Source organism: Eublepharis macularius, chromosome 12, assembly GCF_028583425.1.
Source record: "Eublepharis macularius isolate TG4126 chromosome 12, MPM_Emac_v1.0, whole genome shotgun sequence".
Taxonomy (NCBI): domain Eukaryota; kingdom Metazoa; phylum Chordata; class Lepidosauria; order Squamata; family Eublepharidae; genus Eublepharis; species Eublepharis macularius.
Window position 1 is genome coordinate 1,764,680 of NC_072801.1, and position 15,977 is coordinate 1,780,656.

At 46.9% G+C, this 15,977-nt stretch overlaps 1 protein-coding gene across 4 annotated transcripts in view; it reads left to right on the forward strand.

The window, feature by feature from the left end:
* Positions 1-15,977, forward strand: part of ARHGAP17 (Rho GTPase activating protein 17) — a 56,129-nt gene that overhangs the window by 23,343 nt on the left and 16,809 nt on the right. For all 4 annotated transcript variants that reach the window (XM_054992694.1, XM_054992697.1, XM_054992696.1 and 1 more), the window contains exons 3-9: positions 10,372-10,476; positions 11,084-11,160; positions 12,836-12,947; positions 13,074-13,150; positions 13,756-13,867; positions 14,254-14,322; positions 14,458-14,539. In XM_054992694.1, the coding sequence (XP_054848669.1) occupies positions 10,372-10,476; positions 11,084-11,160; positions 12,836-12,947; positions 13,074-13,150; positions 13,756-13,867; positions 14,254-14,322; positions 14,458-14,539 (634 nt within the window). The remainder of the gene's footprint in view (positions 1-10,371; positions 10,477-11,083; positions 11,161-12,835; positions 12,948-13,073; positions 13,151-13,755; positions 13,868-14,253; positions 14,323-14,457; positions 14,540-15,977) is intronic.

The window sequence follows — 15,977 nt, forward strand, 5'->3', positions numbered from 1 at the left end:
AGCATTCTACAATGTATGTAACAAAATATATCCTTTATAATATGACATAACTCTATTGCATTTAATTGTTGGATGTTTATAAAATAAAAGGATCAAATGGGTAAAATTTATCCGGTGGTATTCCCAAGTTAGCCCTGTAGTCCAGTACTGGGTATCCAGTTTCTATAAAGCTTGAATAGCTATTCTCTGAGTTTAAGTGAGTAATTTGGTCAGTTTTCTTTTCCATGATGTAATGATACCATATTTTCTTGTGTCATATGGAAATCGTTGGAGGTTTAGAATCCTTCCAGACAGTAGCTGTGGTAAGTTTTGCCGCTGCCAGAAGAACGGCAATTAGGTTTTTCGTTCTTTTTGCTATTTCAATATCCAACCATAAATTAAGTAAAACTAGTTCCAGTGTTGCAGAGAGAGAAAATCCTGTCATCTGCTCAATGTGGTAAAGAATATTGTATCAAAATTTTTAATACATGGACAATACCACCAGCAATGGAAATATGTGCCCTTGTCTCCACGTGATTTTCAACAGTAGGGAGAAACTGAGGTGTTGGTATGGTGTAATCTTTGAGAACCATCTAGTAACTAGTTTTAAGGATGGGGTTCTGATATTTATTGAGTTATTGGTAAAGATTTCCAGATTTTTAACCATTATAAGCCTGAAATAATAACATTACAGTATTGTAAGATTCTTGATGTTCATCAGGTTGGAACCATTTTTGGCCTAGAAACTGAGTAAGTGGAGAAATTGTTGGAGCTGATTTTTACCTTATTTTGTCCCATATCCATAAAGTGGTGGTTAAGAAAATATTTTTGATGTGTTGGTGGGCAATCTGCCTTTTCATTCCATATGACTTCCTGTCATGATTTAGAATTTGTATATGAATTTTCAGTTGCCAGCCAGCCTGCCTGAGCCTTAAGATTTAACATTATTAGCAAATAGGGTAGCTGGGCGGACTGGTAATGTAATTTCAAATCAGGAAGGTCAGGGCCCCCTAATTTTGAATGTCAACCTCAGAGATTCTTAAGAAAAGACAATAATTCAGTGAGATTGTGACTGAAGACCTGGAAAAACAGCCCAAGTAAACAAACTGTCTAAGATAATGAAACAATGTAGGTAACCTTTATCCCTTTATATAAAACATTTCAATCTAACAGCACTGTTTTTAATAAAACAAAATAATGCAGTGGAGCTGGCTATTGAAGAATTTTGCCAACACAAGACTAACCAACTTTACTGTAGCATAAGCTGGGTGTGCTGGTGGCCCTATGCCACCAACACACCCAGCTATTTACGGGACACTGCTGACTTTCTCAGGAAAATACAGTCCAGTGACAACCTACCAGATGACACCATCCTAGCAACCATGGATATGGAGGCTCTGTACACCAATATCCCACATGCAGATGGACTGCAAGCCATCAGGAATATTATCCCGGACATAACCACAGCACACCTCGCCACTGAACTTTGCCACTTAGTACTCGCTCACTTCAAATTTGGTGACAGCTTATATCTACAGGTTAATGGCACAGCCATGGGCACACGCATGGCACCACAATATGCTAACATATTCATGGTGGACTTGGAGCAACGCTTCCTCAGCTCCCATCCACTGGAACCACTACTATACTTAAGATTCTTGGATGACACCATCATTTGGACCCATGGGAAGGAAGCCCTTGAGAGATTTCATCAGGACTTCAACAACGTTCACCCTACTATCAACCTGAGCCTGGACCTCTTTACATAACAGGTACACTTCCTGGACACCACTGTACAACTACATAATGGACAGATAAATACCACCTTATACCAGAAACCCACCGACCGATATTCATATCTACGTGCCTCCAGCTACCACCCTAAACATACCACTCAGTCAATTGTCTACAGCCAAGCCTTATGTTACAATTGTATCTGCTCCAATGCTCTTGATCATGACTCCCATTTAAGAGATTTACAACAAGCATTTTTGGGGCTACAGTTCCCACCTAATGAAGTGAGAAAACAAATCGACAGGGCCAGACTAGTACCCAGAAACAGCCTGCTCCAGGACAAACCTAAAGGAACTAACAACAGAACACCACTGGTTGTCACCTATAGCTCCCAGCTCAAACCCATCCAACGTATCATCAGTGATCTACAACCCATCCTGGAAAATTATGCCTCTCTCTCAGTAGCCCTGGGTGGAAGACCTTTCCTTGCCTACAGACAGCCCCCCAACCTTAAACAACTTCTCACTCACAACCATGAATCAGCCAGCAGAGTCACCAGCACAGGTACCAGGCCCTGCAACAGACCCAGATGCCAGCTCTGCCCCTATATCTACCCAGGGAATACAATTACAGGACCCAATGGCATCAACTTCACTATCTCTTGCTCTTACAGCTGCTCATCCTCCAATCTGATATATGCCCTCATGTGCCAACAATGTCCATCTGCTCTGTACATTGGACAAACCAGCCAACCTCTGCGCAAAAGAATAAATGGACACAAATCTGACATTAGAAATGGAAACGTCCAGAAACCAGTGGGAGAACACTTCAATCTACCAGGACATTCCATCAAGGACTTAAAGGTCACTGTAGTTGTTGAACCTTTCAAAAACAGAATCCAACAGGGAAGCTGCTGAATTGGAATTCATATGTAAATTTGATTCAGTCAGGCTTGGATTGAATAGAGACTATGAATGGTTATCTCATTATCAGAACCAAACTGATTTCATTATCAGAAGCCACTGATTGCATCTTCTCCCCCCTCCCCTCACCACCTATATATATCTGACCAGTTTCTTCTTGCCCTCCACGCATCTGATGAAGAGCACTGTGATTCTTGGAAGCTTATGCTACAGTAAAGTTGGTTAGTCCTAAAGGTGCTACTGGACTCTTTTCTATTTTTGCTACTACAGACTAACACGGCTAACTCCTCTGGATCTGTTTGCCAACACAGACACATTTATGGCCCCTTTCACTACTGACTGGAAAAGATACTTCTAGGCTAGAAAGTCTCAGGCCTTTTCCTTAAATTCTTAGGAGATCTGTTTCTGATCAGCTGCTCAAAAAATAACAGATGCTTCCAACGTCCTGCAAAGTAAGACTTTGTTTAAAATTGCGCTGTGCGATTGTTACCTGTTACTTTCCAGGAAAGGAAGGGTTCCCCGGCCTCTGGAATTGTGCAGAGTATTTCTCCTGTTTTATAACTGCGTAAAGATGTAACAGAATGTTTTATCCATGCCTCGTTAAAGCTTCCAAACTGTTCTGAGATTTATTTTCCCATTATGAACAGCTCATTTAGGTAATGAGGCCTAAAAACAGAGATATTTCTTTAAAAAACCTATTACTTAGTCCAGATAATTTGTATGGGTTCTTCTTATTTTAACCATTTTCATCAGGGCGCACAGAGACTTATTTAGAGTTTAATATTCTTTATTGAAATAAATTCTATTCTTTTTAATTAAGTAAGATACTAAAATATGAAGGATTATTAAAATGAAGCCTCTAATTAATGAACAAATACATGCAACAAAGATTAATCTTAAATCTAAGATCGATTTAAACTCGGATCATAATCAGTCTGCTATGAAATGTATTGAATTTTCAGTAAGCACATAGACAAATATATTTCTCACCTAGTCTCACGAGTCCCTTCCGTAATCCCTTATCTGGATGGCATCTTTTATACTAATTGACATGTGCTATCTACATCTAAGATCTTTCACATATGACAACATTATAAAAATATGATTGGTCTTAGAATTAGGTGATGCTTCAGATTTTCAATCATGTGACACTCTATGAATGCCAAAATGGTGCAGGTGCAAGATAAATTTCATAAATCTTAAGAAGTTAAGTGAGCAGGTTGTGATTGGCCCATTCTGTCAATTAAAGAATATTTTGTTACCACTGTATACTGCTTTTAATTGGTTGTCAAAAGATAAAAGGATCTTTATTTAAACTATAAACTACACACCGGCCGTTTCCACGTTGTTAAAGAGATGGGCTACTTACTGAACGCTGGCATCTTTTTTTACAGATTCCAGATGCCTCCGATTTCAAAGCGGAAACAGGCCGTTTGTCTTTCGTCTGATCAGCGTCTTTTCTGAGACCGGGATTTCCCACTCTTTCCTGTGCCGGGTCAAGGACGCTGATCAGACGAAAGACAAACTGCCTGCTTCCGCTTTGAAATCGGAGGCATCTGGAATCTGTAAAAAAACCTGCCAGCGTTCAGTAAGTAGCCCGTCTCTTTAACAACATGTGGAAACAGCCACCACAACACAATAAACAACAAACATAGAGAACAAGAAAAAACACACAATTCTAAACATAACACACTAACAATACATATATCTATAAAATTAAGAGGAAAAGAAAAAAGAAAACAAAAAACCCTAAATTGCACTACAAGTTGAGTTCCAATTTTCTCCGCAACAGGTATATATCATTTCTAGAGTCCCGCTTATTCTAAGTTAGTCACAAAACCCCTCTTTTTTCTATTGTTCCTGTTTCTTAATCCATAAATCCAGATGTCATCAAATCCTCGTTCTCCATTTCATGCAAAAAGTCTGTTAAGGATGGTAGGATGGTCAGCTGTGCTGTGGGCCGCTGCCGCTGTGGCGGCAGTGGCACGAGGCTCCAGGCCGTCATAGCAGCCTCGTGCTGCTGCTGCCATGGCGATGGCAGCAGCACAAGGCTGCTGCAACGGCCTGGAGGCTCCAGGCCATCGCAGCCTCATGCTACCATCACCGCCTGAGTCTCCGGGGTGTTGGGGAAGGCCGGAGCTGCCTCCTCCGGCCCGTCCTGCCCCTCAAATGGCTGCAGCGCACTGGCACCCCAGCGGCCATTTGAGGGGCAGGAGGGGCTTTCTCCGCCTCCTCCAGCCCTTCCCCAACATTCCCCAACACCCCGCAGGCTCAGGCAGCGGCGGCTGCTGCCAACAAAGTAGGTGGGGTTGGGTGGGTGAGGGTGGAATGATGTTTGAAGGGCCCGCCGCTGCTTGCAAGCAGTGGCGGGGCCCTTTAAACTCAGCCCCGATACTTTTGGAAAGCTTTGATTCAGGATTTCCGAATCGGGGCCAGCATTCAGATATCCAGAATCTTTCCGGATTGGCTCCGCTTCAGGTATTTTTACCCAAAGCGAATACCGAAGCGCACAGCTCTATCTGCAACCAAAAACTCTTTGCTTTCTTACATGTCCGCCACATATGAAAAAATGTCCCTTCTTGTTTAGCACATTTCCAGCACACATTTGACGCCCCTTTATACATTCTAGCCAGTTTCTCAGGAGTCATATACCAACGATACATCATTTTGTAAAAAATTTTCTTTAATACTGGAGCTTAATGTAAATTTTAGCTCTCTTGTCCACATATTTTCCCATTGCACCATTAATATATTATGTCCACAATTTTTTGCCCATTTAATCATACATTCTTTTACTTGCTCTCCTTCCGTCTCAAACCTCAACAAAAGTTTATACATTTCAGTCAGTCAGTCAAGCAAGCCTTTATTGGCATATAAAGTGGTTTATACATTTTAGAAATAACACGTTCATCATTTGTACAAAGGGCTATTTCAAATTCAGTTTTAGATTTCTCAAAGTCATAATCACTCTTGTCTAGTTTGAATCTCTCCAAAATTTGCATATATGGAAGCCACTGACAGGCGTGCCCTTCTGCTGCTAAGTCCTCCCTCGATTTAATTTTAACTTGGTCCTGAGAGAATTCCAATAAATCCTGATAAGTTAACCATTTAGGTGGACTAACCATTTCCCTTCTAACATGAGCTTCTTGCGATGACAGCCAGAGAGGTATTTTCAAACAAAACCTAAGTTTGTATTTATTCCATACTCTCAGGACTGCACACCTTACATCATGATTATTAAACTCTGTGTTGGCTTTAACTTTGTCATACCATAGATACCCATGCCACCCAAATTTTAGGTCATGCCCTTCCAGGTCCAGTAATCTTCTATTTTTTAACAGTACCAGAGAGAAAAAAGATAAAAGGATCATCTGTTTTGTTATATAACCTGCTTTTGACCTACGTTAAATTTCGTACACAGGACTCTAGAATACACATAGGGTGATTCCGCACGAATGGTTTTCCCTGCTTCAGCTTCTAAATGACCTCGATTTTTTCTTGTGTTTCCACACGTGGGAAGGCAATCCTAGCAGCAGATTCGAAGTCACTGCACGTTTTGTCCGGTTTTTTTCCATCCTGCTTTCCCCCGACTTATTTGTCCCTGCGCAGCAGATTAGGGATTTTAATCATGCAGAATTCTTTATCCAACGTTCTCCCCACCCTTGCCCTTTTCTCTCGCCCTTCGAATCAACTTAATTAGATTGGCCAATCATGTTTTCTAAGCTACACCCACTACCCTTTCCCTTCCCCTCTTTTTTTTAAAAAAAAAATGTAAAAAACGTTGCAACGTTTCTACATGTCTATGCAGAAACATATCCTGTGTCACATGACAACAGCTGACCAATAACGGGTCCATTTTTCAACACGCCAAATTTGTTACTTGTTGCTCGCTGACAGCTTCTGAGGTAGAGTGAAAGTGTGATGGAGGGACTTCAGCGTTCAACTAGTGGTCTAGGCATTTCATGGAGGGAGAAAGAGACCGTCCTCAACACAACACCTATCACTAAACCACACTGCTCACGAAGAAAGCGGGAAAGATAGACGCGGGGTCATTGGTAACAATTTTCCCTCCAAATGTCAATAGCCAATACTCTTCCACAATATCGGCGGGAAGTGCTCTGGCCTATCCAATATGTTTATTTGATGCAACGTTTATTTGTAGCAACGTTTTTTTGTGAGAAAATTTTTTCTAATGTGTTGGTTTGATGCAACGTTTATGTGTAGCAACGGTTTTTTTGGGGGGGGGGGATTTTAAAAAATGAAGATATGCATCATTCGACACTTCCCCTGGAAAAAGCGATGAGGAATCGATTTTTATCCTGTCAAAAATTCCGCATGATGGACTTTGAGCCGATGAAATATGCGAAACAAAAGCCTAATGTGGAATCAGGGAGAAGTGGATTCGTAGGACTCCACCGCGGCATGACTGCTCAGAAAGTCCAATCAAAATTGATCATGCGGAATCTCCCATATATAACAACAGTATATTGTGGTCTAATCCATATTCCCGCTACAAAGAGCTTTTTTAGCATTGGCTGCCACCCCCTAATTTCTTTGAGGTGGCTACTCTGCCTTTTTATATAATCAGCAAGGAACAAAATTTGATGGTTTAAAAGCAGCTGGCCCATCCGGAGGCGCAGTGGCAGTCATTTGGGCATGGTTTGTTATTCGAAGACATATGAAAGGAAGTCAGAAGGCAGCATTTTAGAAAGTAGAAAGCAGAAGTAAAGAGTCTGCACACAGTAGACTCAGGGTCAGGGGGAGGTCCTCTGCTGGGTATGCAGCAAGCCCCAGGCTCAATGCCTGGCATCTCCCAATAAAAGGACCAGGCAGCAGGTGATGCGAAAGGCCCTTCCCGCCCCCAGACTCTGGAAAGCCAGCATCAGTTAAAGTGGGCAAGACTGACCTTGATGGACCAGAGGTCTGATTCAGTATAAGGCAGATTCATTTATTCATAATAGTAAACAGTCTTTGAGAACCACACAGGTCTCTTCGTCAGATGCATCTGATAAAGAGAGCTGTGGTTCTTGAAAGCTTATGCCTCAATAGTTGGTTACTGGACTTTTTACTATTTTGCAACTACAGACTAACGCGGCTAACTCCTCTGGTTCATTTATTCATGTAATCCTTGAAACCCTCTTGAGGCGTAATGCTTGTTTATCCACAGACCTTTGTTCGTAGAAACATTTTCAAGATGGCTTCTAACAAAATACCCTTTTTGAATCACATCTAGCATTCCCCTCCTCTCTCCTAATATCTCTGAGCTTAATCAAGGCCAGGACTAACAAAGCCAAATGTATGCTGCATTGAAATCTTACATTCTGGGTTGGCTGGCAAGCATGGGAAAAGGCTTAACTGCATTAATTAAGCCATTTGCAAAAGGCTTAATTTAGGAAGGACTGCTAGGATCGTTGCTTTGAATGCCAGCTAGGAAGGGAATTCCATACCCACCTCTCTGGGAACAGGTTTCCTGGCAAGGGGAGAGGGGGGAGGGGCTTCTGGATCCTTGACGTAAGGAGTTTGGATTTCCAGCATAAGGCGAAAACCAGGGACGGATCCCGATCCTTATGCTGCAGCCGCACCACCTGTTAACTTTCCCTGCCCTGGAAGAAAAGCCAGTATTTGGGAGATGAGAAAGTCGTTCATTGCTGTTATATTGAAGACGAGAGCACTTCATGCTACACATTTATGGCTTTTTAATCAATCAAACAGGAGAGCTGGGTTTTGTTGAATTTTTTTTTAGAGAAGTGGTCGCTCCGGAAGCTCAGATGGGGAAGTGGCCCCTCCTTTTGGGAGGCTCCACGCTGGCTTCATTAATGCATATGGGGTACAGCTGCTTTCCCTGATTTGTGTTTATGTCCCAGCTATATTCCTAGTGATCGAGAAGGGTTAGGGTCTTTCCAGTTCAGAAGGGGGCAGGGGAGGGATGAAAAATCTGCAGTTTTGGCAGGCCTTCTATGTCAGTTTCTGTAGCTCAGGTTTTAAACAAGAAATGTCAGCCTCGCTGCTCTCATCTGTTACCTTGGTGACCAGTTGAAGTATTTGTTGTTGTGGGGAGGAGAGGTAAAGCTGGGTTCTAGCCAGTAGTTGAGAAGCCCTTTTTGCCGGCCGCGGTGCTTGACCCGAGGCACCCAAATGGAATCATTGACTCATCTGCTTCCTTTGCTTTGGGGCTGAGCAACCCTCTCCGACTCCTTCCAGACCTCGTTGGTTGCATTTCTGTGTATGGAATTCCTTATGCTTTGCTATATGGCAGATGGGGGTGGGTGATGTGCTCACTTAAGCACATTCCTTTCCAGAAACAGGGAGGGGCCATTCTGCTAGACAGACGCACCCTGTATGTTGTGCTAGGTGCCGTTCAGTGCCCGTCAGGCTGTGAAGGAGAGTCCTGGAGACACGCGTTTAGATTTAAGACTGTGATTGTAGAAGAGCTAGTTTTACAATGCTAATCCTCTGCACTTAAGAGTCACTGGTTTGTTGTCTATTGGACTGGCATTTTTTTAAAAAAATCATCATTTATGCATAGAGGAGCAAAGCAGTGCGTGATACCCCTTGAACCAGTAATACAAAAGTATTAAAATATAGGTAATAAAACATCCACCATCGATGGAGAAACAATTCAGAGCCCTGATCTCATCCTGCACCTAATCTCAGCGATGAGGTGGCCCAGCAGTGAGAGAGCGAGTCTGCGTAGCCGATTCAGGCGGGGCCTTTTCTGATGGTGCAGGGGAAAGTGGTCCCATGTAGGGCATGTTGTACACACCGTAATGACATAAGATGCTTCTAGTCATGCTAGGTGCTTCCAAATAGAAGGAGGCCTTTGAGGCATTAATTTTTCAAATGTGACACTGGTCTTGAATCATGAAACGCTGAAATTGTAACCTGGCTGGAACTTCCCATTGGCCTGTTCTGAAAGGAAACCAACTGTTTAGTGGTAAGGAGATGGGAATTACTCTCCAAGTTGGGTTGGACGCTAGCATGGCATGGTGGCTGAAGCAAACTCCCCTTCGGCAAAAGCAAGCATAAGGTGGGTGGCTGTTGCCGTCCCGGTGGCCAGTCTGTTTTTCAGCTGTGGTGTTTCACAGCCCAAGAGGGCTCCTATCTATTTATGCGCATTCTGCAGTTGAAACTCGTTATGCATTTTTGGCTGGTTTTGTTCAAACAGAAACCATTCCAGAAGGCCTCTCTCTAACCTTCATGACTCATCAAAACACAGATAAACCACATTCCTTCACTGCAGTGAGTGGAGGTTCCCAGCAGAACTTGGCAGACCTCTTTGCGCACTCAGACATTGGAGGGAAGTTTCTTCCACAGGAGGAATCTCAGCTACTCGTTCAAGATGCCGTGCGTGCAAGCAGCCCTTCTGCTGCCGCAGTGTTTTCCAGCTTAATCCTAGAGTTGCTTGCTTTGAGTGAGGAGACCCAAAGCTCACGCTGCCGTCTTGTTTATCAAATGGGAGGGGTGCTTTTCTGACAGTTTCTGACAGCTTGTAATGGCCAGTTTTAAACTGCAGCAGAGCCAGAGCGGAGCTTGTGAAGGGCCTGCTCGGGCTGCTGATCCTGCCTGAGGGTCTGCCCCAGGGGAGTCTGGGGGCGGCCTTAGTGAAAGCGACACTGCAGTTCCTCAGCTGTTCAGTACATTTTGGGGAGGGGAGCGCTGACCCAGGCCCCAGGCTACACCGAAGGATGATGGCACGCCAGCCTCAAGTGTTAAGCATGCATTCTTCTCTGGCTAGATTGAGCGGCGTCTGGACAATGTGAGGTCTGTCTACCACAATTCCTACAAGCGGCTGATGGCATGTCTGCATGGCCAGTATGGTACAGACGCTGACAAGAGACATGTGAGTATGGGTCCCTCCCAGGAGCCTCACCCCTTCTCACGCATTAGTATTCCCAGGCCCCTGGCTGTCCGTCACTGTCTTAGGCAGAGCACCAGCTTGTGCCGGCCAAAGCGACTGTGGCTCCTGCTGGCTTTGCCAGGGTGACTCGGCCTGTGGCTGCCCATCAGCAGCTTTGCCGTTTCCAGCATCTCCTGTGGGCCTGGCGCCAGAACCTGCTACTCATTTTGGTACGTGCCGTAAGTTTAGACTCTGGATGGCATCCAGCGGCACCTGCACTTTGTGTGAGAGGAGCAGAGCTTTCCCCTCAGTGCTCCGCGTGTGCCCAGTGGCTGGTGGCAGTTCCCCCAGGCAGGCTGCCTCGCCCACCTTCATGCCTTGGAGGGCCAGGAAGGGGCTGTAGCCCCGCCAGGTGCAGTCAGTGGAGAGGTCCCCAGGTGTGTCTTGTGAACTCCCTTGCCAGTCCTTCCTCTCCCCTCGCCCTCATCCCCCGGTGGCTGGGCTCAAACCCAGCCGCCGTGCTTGTGGTGAGCAGCTCAAGGCAGAGGTGGGCTGCGCTGGATTGTCTTGAGCAGCAGATTCCTAAGCAGCCTTGGTTTCCTTCCTGCAGAAGAAGCTCCCGCTCACAGCTTTTGCTCAGAATATGCTCGAAGGTGCTCTCCAGCTCAGTGATGAAACCTTATTGGGGTAAGCGCAGCCTTTTTGAGGAAGGGGGAGGTGCTGGAGAAGGGCTGTGCTCTGGTGGCAAACCTGTTCTTCTGAGTGCTTTGTCTACTTTTCACTGTTGGCCAGATGGCCTGTGGGGCAGGGGGATGTGTGTGCTCCGGGGGGGGGGGGGATGCGTGTTTACTTAAGCAGAATCTGTCCCCCAGCCATATCGCAAAGCACTTTTGAACTGGAGTGAACTTTAGAAAATCAGCTGGGGAAGAATATTTGAAGTTGAAAAGGGTAGCCTTTGAGAGGGAACATTCCTGGCTGCAACAGAAGGGGGGGAGGCACAATCTGTGGGTGGGGATCCTTCTGCCCCCAGTACAACTGCACTGTATCCAAGCCAAGAAATGCACAGCTCCCAAATAGCTATAATTTCTCAACATCCATCCAGATGTCAAAGAGTAAATCCTTCAGGAACTTCTCTTTGCTCCCCGTGAATGTACTTCACAGTTTCAAACAGAACAACAAAATGTCTGTTTTAAGCAGGCTGGAGCCACACGGGCCAGCTCCCCGCCTGTCGTGGCCAGCTTTCAGTGTGCCATCTGCTCTCTGTGAAAAATTACTGTCCCCACCATTCCCAATATGATTTAACAAAATGTTCATGTAATGGTATCTGTAAAAGCATTTTTTTCAATTTAATAGTTTATCCGGTATTAAGTTTCTCAGAATAGCTTATGACATAATGACACACACACACCCAAGATACGCCTTCAGCATATGCCAAAGTAGCCCTTGACAGGATATTTCCTAATTTATTTTTCGTAAACTTTGGATTCATCTAGTCACAATATGCTAAGTTTCCATGTAACTTTTTGTTGACTTATTAGCCAAACAGTTGACTTTAAAAATGGCTGGTGCATGCTCCGAAATCACCAGCAGCCGAACTTACACTACATAAGACAAAAGGCAGCAGCTGTACAAAACTAGTCCAACCAGCGTTTACATGTGCAAAAAGCCCCCACCTCACCAACCCCAATTCCACATATTTTCCTTCCATTTGAGATGAAAATGAAGATTGGGTCGAATATTTTAAAAGCTGGTGATGATCTAGCGCCTGAGTGTTGGGCTGCACTTTAAGCCAAGCCCCATTAAACTCTGGCTGGGCCTCATTCTGCACAGCGACCTTTCAGAGATGGGGTTGGGGCTCACAGACTGCAAGGGAGAAGATGCTGAGCTCTTCCATCTCATTTCTGCCTTCTCCATCTAGGCAGGAACCCAAACAGCTGGTTGGGTGTTCACGCCAGGGGATTTCCCACTTTTCTTTGAACATCAGGCCTCCGCGCTACTGCATTTAAAATTACTTTTCACCACTGCATTTCCAAAGTGAGGCTTCGTGTGGTATGGAGAGCTCCAGCTTTGAGAAACAAACTCCTGGCATGAGCAAAAACGACACCTGCAGCTGGCTGCATCCGAGTCCTGGTGTTTTATTGAACGTGGTTCTCAGGCTGCGGAAGAACCCCTCTCAGGGCAGGGGGCTGAACTGTAGAGAGGCCTCGGAGGCAGTCAGAGGGTGCGCTGCCATGTGGCCCCCTTCTGCACACGCACGCACACGCACACCCCGGGCACCGGTCAAAAGCCTGTCCTCCTGGGAGGTTGCTTGAGGGCTCTTTGAGATGCTTGCCAAAGGAAGTGAATCATGCTTTGTTTTAAGGAAAATGCTGGAGACGTGTGGTGATGCGGAGAATAAGCTGGCAGTCGAACTCTCTCACCACGAGGTGCAGGTTGAAAAAGAGATCTTAGAGCCACTCAACCAACTGACTGAGGTAAGTTGCTTCCACGGTGGCCTCCATGCCTCCAAAGACAGCCAGGCGGAGAGGGTGCCAGTTGTTTGTTTCAGTTCAGAAGAGCGGTCTGTCTGCATGACGGATTCCTGTCACCTGTTCTTTCAGATGGAAATCCCCAACATTCAGAAGCAGAGGAAACAACTTGCCAAGCTAGTGCTGGACTGGGATTCTGCAAGAGCAAGGTGAAGCGCAGCCACCCGCTCTCTCTCCCGAGAGCATTCTCTTGTGGCTTCTTTCCAAAGGGACGAAAGGGCTCCTCCTCCTGGGGGGGTGGGGGGGGCGGTCTGCAGCGCCTTTCTGACTCTCTTTCTGGCCCGCTTTGCCTCTGCACATTCTTCGGCAGCCCAGTCGTGGCCTTCGTGCTTCCTGTGGACTGTCAGAGGGAAGCTGGATGGCTCGGGTGGCCTGTTGGCAAAAAAGCACACCGCAGGTTCCGACCCCCGGGGCTGTGGGGAAAGGCGGGGCCTGCAGTTTAATCGGCAAGCTGCAGTTCTCAAGCTGTGGGTGGAGAAGGCAGGGCTGCCCTTTTCTCTTCCTTGTTGGCGTTGCGTGGAGGAGCAGATCGGTCACCCCTCCCCGAACATGGAGGCCTTTTCCCAAAGCTCTCAGTTTCCCAGCTAGACTACAGGTCCTTTCCCATGCCTTGTTCTTCAAAGCTTTTTCAGGTGGTGAAACATCACTGCTTTTTGCCACAGCCATTGCTTGACCACGGGTAGCACAGTGGGAGAGCATTAAGTACGCAGGCGACTGGCTTTCCTAGCGATTTCTTTGTCCGCCTCTTGTGCAGATGGAATCAGGCGCACAAGACCTCAGCTGTGAACTTCCAAGGGCTCCCATCTAAAATCGACTCCCTCAAGGAAGAGGTGGATGAAGCAGGGAATAAAGTGGAGCAGTGCAAGGTGAGTGGTCTTGGGAACACCTAGCCCAGTTCCCCAGGGCTCTTCTCAGAGTGGCCGTGGACCTTCCCAAGGCACCGCCCGGGGCCCTCCTGGAGGAGCGGGGCCTGAATCCGCCAGCCTCTGTCTTGCCACCTCTTCATGTCTTTGAGGCACGTGGAAAAGGCTGGCATCCCTGAGAGGTGCTGGCCCACTTCTTTTCACTAGGCATCCAGAAGGTTGAAGGATGCCCATTTTCCTGCTGCCAAGCATATCCAACCCTTGCTTCCCTAGTTAGTTGTCTGTGTCCAGTGCACACGCATGCATTCCACTCCAGGCAAGTCCAAGGGATTGTCCTGGGAAATTCAGGCATCACGCTCACCAGTTCATTGCTTCTCCCCCCACCCCAGGATCAACTAGCTGCAGACATGTACAGCTTCATTTCCAAAGAAGGTGACTATGCCCGATATTTTGTCTCGGTAAGTGTCTCTCTCCTTCTCTCTGTTGTGCTCCCTTCCTCAGCCATACATTTCACATGCTTTAGCCTTCTGCCCTGTGTGTTTGTGTCCATCCGATGCTAACTTTTGTTTTTAAAATGTGGGTTCTGTTCTCAGTTGTTAGAAGCACAAGCAGATTACCATAGAAAAGCATTAGCAGTCTTAGAAAAGGTGCTCCCAGAAATCCAGGCCCATCAAGGTAAAGTAACTTGCGATACGCCTCTTGCTTTGCCTGTGCCACTTCTGCGCTCTCCTCTCTTCTGACTTGGTTCTTCACCCCCTTTTGGCATGCCCCCCCCCTTCTTTGAGAGCGCAGGGACCTTCCTGTAGGGCATCTCCCTGAGTGACCCCTTCTCCTCTGCAGCGGCACCCTTCCCAGTCTCTGCTGATACGCGAAAGCACCCCTTGAGGGTTCGTCTGAAACTCACCTGGAGCATCGGCAGGCCCTGAGACACTAGTTGGGCTCCGCCTCCGGGCCCACCCCCCGGCATGTGCCTCTCCTCCTGGTTGCTTCCTGTGGGTGCCGTGCTGCTGAATGTGGGAAGTTGCCTGCATTGGCTCCAGGCCATCGGTCTCCCTGGTGGTGTCTGCTCAGACTGAGATGACCTGCTGTACAGGGCTTCAGGGTCTCCTCTAGCCCTGGTACCTAAGATGTCTGGACTGAAGGTGCCAAAGAGTGAGCCTGGGGTCTTCCACACTCCAAGTGAGTGAGGGGGAAAGTCTTGCACTCTGAGCAAGAAAGCGAGGAGGAAAAAAACACTTCTGAGCCGTCCCCCTGCCTGCCCCGGTTGGGTCCTCCCTTGTCCTGTGCACCCAGTGCTGCTGGCGTCTGGCCCTGGCTGCTGTGTCCCAGCACCGTAACAGAGCATGGGACTGGGGAGGGGGAGTGCACGCTAGCAAAGAGGTGTGGTGGACTTGCAGCTGCCCAAAGGCCGCAGGTTGCCCTTGCAGAAAACCCTCCGCAGTCCTGTCCATAGCCGTGTCACGGTAGAATGTTCAGAGGGGGAGATGAAGGCGGAGTGGCGGGCGAGGGCAGCGCCCTCGCTGCTGCAGCCCTTTCCTCCTGCTGCACGTTCTGCGGCTGGAGAAGACGGGGCCCTGCCCTCGCTCCTGCTCGGTGCCTCAAGCCCCTGCCCTGCAGTGCCCAGGAGCTGTGAGTTTTCTGTGTGCAGAGCTACAGGCCGAGCAACGCGGCAGGAGCACAAAGTTCCCCTCTCTGGCTGCTTCTGGGCTTCTAATTTCTATACTTTCTGCATCACTAACCATCTGCTGTGCTCTTATTTGTTTCTTTGGTGAGCTAGAAGGACAAGTAAGAGTTAAAATAACTTATGTGACAGATCGGTTTAAAATGAGCTTGGCTTTGGAGAACTTCTTGCACGGGCTGCTCTTTAACCCTCCCCAGTAGGGAAATGATTTCTAGGAAGAAGGCAGACTCTGAAACACGCCAGTGCCCTGGAGAGTTGGTTGGGCAGCCCCACTCCCTGGGTAGCTTCATGCCCTGCCCCAATGGCAGCTTCACCCCAAGGGTGTTGCTGCTGGTGAATACAAGCTCAGGTAAGCCAGGAAAAAACGTCCTTTGCTTTCCTCTTGGCGCTGATGTGTATGCCCGCTAGGCTATGCAGCACTCCGCTGTCACC